The sequence below is a fragment of the Rutidosis leptorrhynchoides genome, chromosome 8, assembly GCF_046630445.1.
Source record: "Rutidosis leptorrhynchoides isolate AG116_Rl617_1_P2 chromosome 8, CSIRO_AGI_Rlap_v1, whole genome shotgun sequence".
Taxonomy (NCBI): domain Eukaryota; kingdom Viridiplantae; phylum Streptophyta; class Magnoliopsida; order Asterales; family Asteraceae; genus Rutidosis; species Rutidosis leptorrhynchoides.
The window spans coordinates 265,384,189-265,396,030 of record NC_092340.1 but is presented as its reverse complement, the minus strand read 5'-3'; the positions used below and the strand labels follow the sequence as shown (position 1 = coordinate 265,396,030).

The window sequence follows — 11,842 nt, the reverse complement described above, 5'->3', positions numbered from 1 at the left end:
CTTTTAATAATCCCGATCGCTGCAACAAATTAATAGTTAGTTCAATTTATATACTTGTAACAATATATTTAAAACAGCAGTTACCCTAAAAAGTACAACCCTAACAAAATTTAATTACTGACTAGTGAGTAATGAATAGATTAATTATCTATTCTATTATAATTATGATATAATAAATAGAAATTAAAAGTAAAACAGTCAGGTTATGAGAGCTAGGGTTTACTTCGGCTGGGATCAAAACGAAGACGGCGAGGTGTTCCGTTAGGTGGTGCAGGTGGCGGAGTAGAAGGTGATTCTGTGGATGGTGGTGGTGGTGGAGGCGGTAGAAGACTAGTATTAGCAGGTGAAGGTGGTATTGGAGATGAGGGTTTTTGGTGCAAATCGGTCATCTCCGGCAATATTTGAGTCTGTAGTATCTCATCTCAATATCTCAATCTCAATAAAAGTTATAAAAGGTTAATGTAGATTTTAGGAAAAGTAAAATAGCCAACTGTGTTAAAAATTGGAAAAGTTAACCAAGTTATGTACATCAATATGTTTTTAAAAATAATAAAAAGTTTTTTAATTGTAATCTGTAATTCTGCGAGTCATCATTAAACTATTTTATTTAAACAAACCCGTAATTTTAGGGGTCATTTTAGTATTATATCTTAAACCACCGGTTTAATTGTAAAAGATATACTATAAACATGATCTAGTTATTTATTTAATATTTATAAACTAAATCTTTTCGACATTTAGTGAGGAAAAAATGAATTTGCGCCGGTGATCCTTATTATAGTGAGGAAAATGAGTAAAAAGAGTAATGTACCCTCACATGCAAGACACATGTGAATGGTTAACGTATTTTTTTAACGCCAGGTTGACGGAGGGATGCTAATTGCAAATTTTTGAAAAACAGAGGATTCTAAAGGTAAAAAAATAACTTGCTGGACGCTGTTAGCAATATGAGGTATAATACATGAACCAATAAAGCAAAAAAGTCTTTAAAAAATAAATTAAATTTTAATTTTTAGAATTTGTTCAAAGTTCTTAATTGATTATTAGTACTTTACTAATATCAAATATGAATTTGAAATCTGAGTATCAAGATGAAATCTAAATGAACAAATTTTTTATTATTAAATATTAGAATGAATGAAATTCAGTTTAATGTGGAAAAGTTATAGGAATGGGAGATGAGGGTAGTAACTAATGACGAAATTATCCTTACACTCACCACATATGTCATGATTTAACGAGATTTATTAACGACCGTCAACCTCAGAAACTGACATATTTTGTGCAAACCATGGTAACCACGTAAAAAAAATAACCGTTGGCTTAATCTAGGGAGCTAAACTATTTACCTTTATGAAATTTTTTTGTCAGAGGGACCATAAAGTGGCCTCACTTCGCTCACCTCCCTTTTGGTCGCCTCAGCTTCTGAATCCAGTCTTGAACGTTCAGTTAGACATTCACAAATTCACTTCGCTTTCACGTTTCAAAAAGATTGTTATGCTCGTGATGACTTATCAGTTAGAAATTCTCATTGCCCAGTTACAGGAGTAGGGCCCTACCAGTCTCATCGACCGATGCCTGCCGTCTCACAATTCTTTGCGTTTATGGACCGAAGGAAAATAACTCCAACCTTCTTCAAGGCAACATGCTATATTATATGATGATATATCTTGGAAGTTGAAGGTCGTAGTCCCTTTCCCTCAAACGAGTTATATGTTAATTATTTATAAAAATTTAATTTGATACATTAAAAGTTGTTACATTTTAAATATGAATATTGGAAGATTTGGTAATTTTCGCCCAACTATTTCTCTTGTTAAAAACAGTATTCCAATTAAACACAGCCTATTAAACCCTAGAACCCTAAAACAAGTAGCTACTCCAATTTTAGGGTTTTTACTCATCAATCAAACTATTGACGCTGTGAAGGAGAAGAAGTCATCAAATTGAACTTATAAATTAACGAAAAATGAGTCTTGTAGCAGGTTCATACGAGCGATTTATTTGGGGATTCAAACTCAAAACCCTAAAACACTCAACTGAAACCCTAACACTTTCCCCAATCTTCACCTTCCCGTCACACCTTTCCCCAATCAAATCCGTCGCCGTTTCCGGTTGCCTCGCCGTCTCCGGTGGATCAGATGACACAATTAAAATCTACGATCTCTCAACCTCTTCAGAAATCGGTTCACTCAACGATCCAACCTCCACCATTACATCACTATGTCTCTACACACCACAAACCACCGTAACCTCGTTCCCGCGCAACCTATTTTCAGCTTACGATGACGGTTACATATCTATCTATGATGCCGATCCGTTTGTTCATTTGAAAAGAATTAAAGTACATAAACAAGGTGTGAATGATATGTGTGTTCATCCGTCTGGAAAGTTAGCGTTGACGGTCGGAATAGATTCGTGTTTAGGGATGGTGAATTTGGTTAGAGGAAGGAAGAGTTTTTCGTTTAGGTTAGGGGAAGAAGCTTTGCTTGTTGAGTATGATACCAGTGGTGATAAGTTTTTTATGGGAATGGATGATAAAGTGTCTGCTCATGATGCTGAAAGTGCAAAATTGATCGTTGATATGGAAGCCGAGAAAAGGATTATATGCATTGCACCTGGAACGGTTGGTTTGGCTCATTGTTGTTTATAGTTTACTTTTGTATATAATATAGTATGCTTTGTTTGTTGGTGATAACTTTGCTTAGCATAACTAGGTGGCTATTGAGTGAATATAGATTGCAGGAATGATAATGTGCAGCTGTACATATTTGCTGAAATTGCTTTTTAGGGTATACCTCATGACAATAGGATATCTTTTGGGGATAAAAGTCATTAAGTATATGATTTTGTACTTAAATTGGTTAACTTCAGAGGCTCCTTATTGGGTGGTGGCTGGAATGTTGGGTATAGACTTAGGAATTAGGATGAATAACAAAACTTGCGACGTATGATATCTTACTAGACTGCAAGGTCTCTCACTTTTGTCTGATTTCTGAATCAAAATAAAAATTGCTTATATTTGGATGTGGTGTGATATTATCAAGTTTGCATTCCCAACTACCATTTTTTTATCTTTTACTTAGTAGGGAGACATTTGTGCACTCAGAGTGAAAGTTCACATTTTTATGTGACTTGAATGAGTATTAATGGGAATTTAAACCCAGCTTATAGAAATACATTGGTGGCGGTTATTGCACCCAATAGTATAATCCATAATCCCTTGTTATCCCTACATTGCCCTGAAATTTTTTTTAGGTATGTTTACGACATGTATGTGAATTGAAAGACACTTAAGAATCCCGTTGTTTGTTTTTTATGGTTTTGCGTTTACTATTTTACTGTGAAAACAAAGTCAAAGACTATTGTAATTTTCGCTTTAGTTGATTTGTGTATGTTAACTTGTAACATCTAAGATTGTCGTTTGTACGTTCCTACCTTTTTCGAAAGCTTGGCCACTTTGTAAGTACTCTACATGTGCTTTCTTTTTATCAATGCTACTGCCATACAATATGTATATAAGTTTTCCTTAATCTGAAGGAGATATGGGACATAGGGATAAGCAAAAATCCCGAAATACCGAAACCGTACCGGTACCGGTACCGAAATACCGTACCGATGGTATTGGTATCGGTATCCGTTCTTGATTTGAGACGATTTCGGTATCAGTACCATTCGGTACCGTACCATTCGGTATCCGTACCCATGCAAATCACTTCATACAATTTTCACACTACCTTCTATTTCTCAAAATGCCATGAAACCCTTGTCAAAAGATATATTCGTGAATATAATTCAAAAAGTATACCAATATTAGTTGTGTGACAACATTAGTTGTGTATATTGAAAAAGAAAAGTTGTAAAAATCGTAAAAAAATGTAAAATTGGGAAAAACGGGTATAATACCGAAAATACCGGTACCGATTTCGGTATTCGGTACGGTATTCGGTTCTCGATTTTCCTTATTTTCGTTATCGGTACGGTACGGTACGTGTACCGATCTCATCCCTAATGGAACATATATAACTCTAAATATGTATATGCATATTCTGTGCACGTTCATGCATAGCTACATACCCTTAACGCCAAACTGCCTGCAAATAGCTAATTACTCATATCTTGTTAAACCTTGTGAGTTCTGAAATTGATCTTGACTTGTTTGATATATCAAGTTTTGTTTTTTGAGATTGCATACAATTATCATAGTTCGTTTAATGTTTATGGCCTTCATTTCTTCAACTCACTTATATTTGATGTACACACTATATTCCTGCAAAATATAAGAGTATCCAGATCAAGGAATACTTGTTGAATTCTCATTTTGTTGTTTGTTTCAGTTTTAAAGCTGAACAAATATCTCTTTAGGACTTCTTAAGTAAACAGGGACAACTTATTGTTTTATCAGTGTCAGAATTAAACATTTGACTGACATTTATGCTAACATGTGTTTTAATATTTTGTTTTTCATTTCAGAATTTTGTTTATTTATGCAAGTGCTTAATATCTGAACTAACCTTGAATCTATAACAGAATGGGCTCCTATACACAGGGGGAGAGGACAGAAATCTAACAGCGTGGGATACAGTCAGCGGGAAGGTAGCATACTGCATTGAGGATGCACATTCAGCACGGTTAAAAGGAATAGTAGTTCTGTCTAAGATTGATGGGACCCACGATGACCAACCGTTTTTGGTGGCATCTGCGTCTTCAGATGGTATCATACGTGTTTGGGATGTTCGCATGGCCACTAAGGGCAAGGCAACGCCATTAGCTGAGGCCAAGACAAAGTCTAGGCTCACTTGTCTTGCTGGATCTTCTATTAAATGCGAGTATATTGGACTATTTTTTCTTTTCAGTTGTTTCTATCTTTGTATCACTTTTAGTTAAAGTAGCAATATGAGCATGTCATGCATTTTGGGTAATCAACTGGTCAAACAGGCAAATGTTTGGTACTGGTCGAGTCGGGTTTAGGTGGACCCAAAACTCCTTTTGTTCCTATCTTTGTACCCCATTATGCAACATGTTAGATTATATTATTGATGTGGATGTTTTCACCTTTTCAGCTATGAAGAAGCGTTTTGGCGGCTTTAGTAGGTCAAATTGAGAGTAGGACGAACCAACGGAAGGGTAGTAGTATTGCTGTATAGTACAGGTTGTGTTTTATGAGCTCCCATTTTCATTTTTGACAGAAATTTTGACATCGGATAGCTTTAACAATAGCTGGTGATTTGTGTTGTCATTTATGTTATGGGTTTCTCGATATATAAGTATAATTAGTCGTTTAAAGTTGTTTCTTGCAAGTTTTGTTGTCATGGTTTTGTACGTTTTTTTTGGTGATAAAACAAGCAAACTTTCATAACCGAATATAAGTTCATAAAAAATATGAGAAACTTAAAAACGTACAAACAAGTGAACTTTTGAACTAAACAAATCAAACAACTAAACGAAAGCTCACAACACTAACTGTGATGACTAGAAAATTTCTGATCAAATTTAAATTTAATCTTTGTATGATTAATATTTCCGACACGATAAGCAAAGTCTGTAATATTGATTCTCAAAATTTTTGAACTAATGTTATATATTCAGTTAACCTTTGACTATTGACCAACGATTCATGAACATCTATTTGAAAATAGATATATATATATATATATATATATATATATATATATATATATATATATATATATATATATATATATATATATATATATATATATATATATAATAAATTGGAATATTAATTATTCATAAATAACTTGCGATGTGTATTTAAAAACTGATTTATGTATATTAAAAAGATATATACATATATATATAATTTCAAGTTATTTAGTAAACGATAGTAACATTCGTTTATTGATTCGATTGATATTTAGATAAGTTATCTAAAGCGTTTAAGATGAACCAGTAAAACACTAATTTGCTACAGTATTTTCAAATTGCTACAGTACCCAAAATGCTATAGTGTTTTCGAAAATCACTATTTGCTACAGTGAAATTGAATTTGCTACAGTGAATTGCTACAGTAAAACACTATTTCAAAATGAAAATGTATGTATTATATGTTAACAAATAGCGAGACGATGATTTATAGAAGTAAATGACCAAAACACTCAAATGTATAAGTTATACCTCGAGTGGTATAGTTTATGGATGATTTAAGACTATATTTTGACAAAGGTACGATTCACGAAACGTAAAGTACAAGTTTTCTCAGTATACGATAGGACGTTCGAAAACCCGAAACCGGGACATAAGTCAAATGATGACGTACGACTTATCGGAATAAAAATTACAAGTCAACTATGCACGTGAATTTAATATAATATATAATTAATTATATAAATTATATATTATAAATATAATATAAATAAATATGTCGACAAGAGTCATGACAAAATCATATGTGAGCTGGAAAAGCTTCCCATGCGATCGCATGGGAATTACACAGTCCAGCCATGCGATCGCATGGCAACCCTGGACAGGCCACATCTATAAAAACCGATCATTTCTGGTTCTGAATTCATTTAAATTACTCCGTAAGTATTTATTTTATTTATATTATTATTATTATTATTATTATTATTATTATTATTATTATTATTATTATTATTATTATTATTATTAATCTTATTATTATTATTATTATTATTATTATTATTATTATTATTATTATTATTATTATTATTATTATTATTATTCCTAATATTATTAGTAATATTAGTGTTATTAGTAATATTATACATAAAATACTACGACGAGGTCTTGAGCGTGTCACTTTCAAAATGGTTTTCAAGCGGGATAGAGCTAAGAAAATTATGGGTTATTGCCAAGGAGGTTATGGGTAATGTTCGGGGGTATATTTGTGAATCAAACCTAGTGTTTATCATCTCCGTTACTTCTACGTACTATCCTACAATATTGAATCTCAATATTGATACGTAAGCACTCATATTTTATCTTTTATATATTAATTGTGTATCCATGTCTAGTACTCGAGTATATATATTTATACATACGTGTATGCTAAATTTCGTCGTTAAACAGTTTATAATAGATCACGAATTAAATACATATATTACTGGTAAAAGGTATATGATATACATGTTTTTGAAAAGATGGTGAAAATCAATAACTTTTCATTTAGATATCGAATAGTTTCGATGAACGGATTAAAAGATATGATCAACTGAATTATAATTGACGTTAATTGGAATTGCTTTTGAATCTGCAATTAATATTTAAACAACTTGGTTGTAAGATTGATAAATTGAATTTTTGAGTATTACCAACCGAGTAAATGAATCCTTATATAAGATACGTCTCGTTTTGTTGAACTATTGTCAAAATTGACTTTTTGAAACAACTTTGGATAACTTTTGTATGTCGATCTCGAGTATTAGGATTGTGATACACTATGACCTGACCTAACTTGATAGACATTTATTGACCAACATATGTTCTCTAGGTTGAGATCTACGGTTATTTGGTAATCCGTGTTTCGGTCACATTTTGGTGAACGACTTTATATGCTGCTAAGGTGAGTTTCATTTGCTCCCTTTTTAATTGCTTTTGCAATCTATATTTTTGGGCTGAGAATACATGCACTTTATTTTAAACGCAATGGATACAAGTACATACTTAATTCTACACCGAGTTTGAACCGAAAATTCCTTAGCTTTGGTAACTAGTAACTGCCGGTTATAAGAACTGGTGGGCGCGAGTAGTTGTATATGGATCCATAGGGCTTGACATCCCTGTCTGTTCCAGGTATAGAAACCCTAGCCTGAACTATAAAACAGACTTATGCTATTTGAGTTTAGTACACGTTGGATTGCGTGTATTGTACATGTTGGTTGCATGTATGTTAAAACAGGGGTACTTATTATAACGTTAAAGTTTAGTTACCAGGGTGCTCAATTTCGTAGAATATTTTGATAAACGTTTCTGGATGAAACAACTGAAATCTTGTGATCCACCTTTATATACAGATTATACGAAACATTAAAACTATGAACTCACCAACCTTTGTGTTGACACTTGTTAGCATGTTTATTCTCAGGTTTCCTAGAAGTCTTCCGCTATTTGCTTAGATGTTAGACAAGCTATGTGCATGGAGTCTTACATGACATATTTTTCAAGGAAACGTTGCATTCACCAAATCATCACCATGTATCTTATTTTGACTGCATTGTCAACGGAAGTACTGTTGTAAACTATTATTTATAGTGATTGTCTATATGTAGAAATCATCAGATGTCGAAAACTTTTGATTTAAATATTCATTTATGGTGTGCCTTTTCAAAAGAATGCAATGATTACAAAACGTATCATATAGAGGTCAAATACCTCGCAATGAAATCGATGAATGACGTGTTCGTCCATATGGATTTGGAGCGATCGTCACACTAACCAATTGAACAAATGACTAACTTGCATCGAATCACAAACCAAACAAGCAAAGTCAAATCAAAACACACTACGACTAGAGAGATTACAATCTAATCAACTTACAAAAAGAGTAAAAACCATCTAAATCGAACATTCAAAGTGAAACAAAAGAACCCAAGCTCAAGTATCTTTAATGAGCTCGCCGAATTGATTTCTCTCGACACCTAACCGGACGTTTCTTCCTTTTTTGAGGGGCCTTAGGAGGGTCGTTGGAATTGATGAGAATCGCCTCTGAAACGACCCATATCCGTTTGCCAAAAACGAAGAACTATATATATATATATATATATATATAAGTTAGGTCCCATTAAAGCGTTCATAATACACAACATTTCCAATTCTGTTTTAACCAAAAACATAATATCATAACGATCGGTTCCAACCAATTCACAGTGACCCTTGGTACACAAATGACACATTACAAAAGCATTTGTAATAATGACCCAACCACACAAAAAAACGAGTTAATACTCAATAACCCCAACCCGATACCAAGAGCATAATCCCGGAGACTACCAAATCCCCAATCCGCATCCAAATATCTCCATCGAGCCCAAGCGCTCCTACGCATCTAGTCTAACAACTAGCTAGCTTCACAATCACAATACCTGTAAAAAGGTAAAGCTTAGTGAATGCAATAATTATACATATACATATATAATCTACTTACTTGCATACACTTACACAATTACCGCATATGAGCTAGCAACTCAACAACCATGCAATCACAATGCAAAACTAAATATCCATAATTCACAATAAGCTAGCATCGCCAATAGCATATAGTTCACAATTTAATATGCTAATACAAAACTCACACAACCATGGTTAACCAATAGTATAAAGGGAATGGTGCTCGCGAAAGACCATCGGTGTTCACAACATCCATTAGTGTACTTAACGTCACGTATCACTAACCCCTGAGTGGTATAGTACACGTGAACTTTAAACCCACCCGTTACGAGAAATGTGGTATCGTACACGCGAACTTTAAACCCACACTTCACGCCCACACACACATGATGATATGGTATCGAACAATACGATGTGGTATCGAACACGCGAACTTTAACCCACATCGCACCCCACACAAGTAAATACACCATATACATACACGCATAATTATTTCACTCACCTTGAAATGCCCGCACAAGTCATTTATAACATGATCTCCGTCCTCAAATCCGAGCAAGTAACCACCTATATTACACATAGGCACAATATATGTAACGACCCGTCCTAATCCATCTGGACGAATACATTACATTTGATTACATCACGAGGTACATGACCTCTATATGATACATTTTACAAACATTGCATTCGATTTTAAAAGACAATCTTTCTTTACAACGAAAGTTGATGGCATGCATACCATTTCATAATATATCCAACTATAATTGACTTAATAATAATCTTGATGAACTCAACGACTCGAATGCAACGTCTTTTGAAATATGCCATGAATGACTCCAAGTAATATTTCTAAAATGAGCAAATGCATAGCGGAAGATTTCTTTCGTACCTGAGAATAAACATGCTTTAAAGTGTCAACCAAAAGGTTGGTGAGTTCATAAGTTTATCGTAAACAATAAAATTCATCATTTTGATAGACCACAAGATTTAAATACAGTACACCTATCTCGTGTACAAAACCATTTTCATAAGTCTTAGTAACCGTACACATATCTCGTGTACAAAAATATCGTACACATAACCTGTGTATAAAATCATTCTCTCGATACATAACATTCACTTTTCATTCATTGCTTGGCTTGGTAACCGACCTTAACATATAATACGCATAATAATATGCCCAAAACAGAACATCTCGTATGTATAATAATAATAAACTTCGAAGTACTAAACACCACGCCTATTAGCCCTTCCGTCTAGTGAACATTCTGGGTGGGGGTGTTAAACCCGGTAGCTACCTTTAGAATTCGCGTGAATTAGGGCCATACCCGATTCTAATTCTTAGGTTACCAAGCAATAATAATCAGGGAAAATATTCACAACAATTAGTGGCAATTATAACGTCCAACTAATTCAATAATAATCCACAGAACTTCTGTCTGCATAATAATTCATTCGAGGAATGTTTTGCTTGTGTCTATCTCGTCAAACATTTATAAAAGCAATTCAAGTATTCTCAGTTCAAAATATATTTCAAAAGCATTTAATAGAGCAGTTATAAAAACATCGCATGTATTCTCAGTCCCAAAAATGTAAAGAGTAAAAGGGAATCAAATGAACTCACGATATGATATTTTGTAGTAAAAATATTCATACGACGGAACTGAACAATGCAGGGTTGACCTCGGATTCACGAACCTATATCAGTTTTATATATATATATATATATATATATATATATATATATATATATATATATATATATATATATATATATATATATATATATATATATATATATTAAAACACTTAATCACAATCAAACAAGTTTATATATTAATACTTTAATAATTTTTTTTGTGTCATATTAATAAATAGATTAATTGTAACTATTTTATATATCTTATATATTAAATTCTTATTAAAGTATTTTAATGTATATTATTTATTACAATTATTATATAATGTTTTAAAGTTAATATGTGCCTATATGATTATATATATCCAAAAATATATTTTATATAGGCTATGTAATTTAATTAATGTTAGATAATTATAAATAATACATTTTAAAGAAAAAAGCATGTAATATTAATATAATAATGATATATGTAGAAAAAATATATTTTTATATAATTATCTTTTGTTTGTTAAAATAATAATTATAATAATACTAAAATAATAAATTTACTAATAATAAAATGTTATATGTTAATACATATAATAATAATAATAATAATAATAATAATAATAATAATAATAATAATAATAATAATAATAATAATAATAATAATAATAATAATAATAATAATAATAATAATAATAAGATGATAATATTAATAAATGAATAGATGAGTAACTACCTCAAGGAGTAGTCCTAAAAAAAATGCCCAAGTCCGGTTTTGAACTCGCGACGTCCCGCTAACCCGATAATACCCTAATCAACTGCTCTGCTTCTTCTTTTCTGAAACACATCACCCCTTAACTGAAATGTCCCATTCATATTGATTATAAACATTCCATATTAATTGATTTCGTCGCGAGGTTTTGACCTCTATATGAGACGTTTTTCAAAGACTGCATTCATTTTTAAAACAACCATAACTTTTATTTTATCTATAAAGGTTTAAAAAGCATTACGTAGATTATCAAATAATGATAATCTAAAATATACCGTTTACACACGACCATTACATAATGGTTTACAATAAGAATATATTACATCAAAAATAAGTTTCTTGAATGCAGT

At 32.2% G+C, this 11,842-nt stretch overlaps 1 protein-coding gene across 1 annotated transcript; it reads left to right on the top strand.

Moving 5' to 3' along the window:
- Window positions 1–1,819: 1,819 nt before the first annotated feature.
- On the top strand, window positions 1,820–5,292 carry LOC139862993 (uncharacterized). Its single transcript, XM_071851649.1, has 3 exons — window positions 1,820–2,626; window positions 4,531–4,825; window positions 5,064–5,292. Exons 1-3 carry the CDS (start codon window positions 1,970–1,972, stop codon window positions 5,102–5,104), a joined length of 993 nt encoding a protein of 330 aa, XP_071707750.1. The 5' UTR covers window positions 1,820–1,969; the 3' UTR covers window positions 5,105–5,292.
- Window positions 5,293–11,842: the final 6,550 nt, after the last annotated feature.

Excerpts from the sequence above, each read along its gene's own strand:
- LOC139862993 (XM_071851649.1), top strand. The coding sequence starts at position 1,970 with ATGAGTCTTGTAGCAGGTTCATACGAGCGATTTATTTGGGGATTCAAA. Across the intron at positions 2,627-4,530 it reads TATGCATTGCACCTGGAACG|AATGGGCTCCTATACACAGG; the intron begins GTTGGTTTGGCT and ends AATCTATAACAG. Across the intron at positions 4,826-5,063 it reads TGCTGGATCTTCTATTAAAT|CTATGAAGAAGCGTTTTGGC; the intron begins GCGAGTATATTG and ends TCACCTTTTCAG.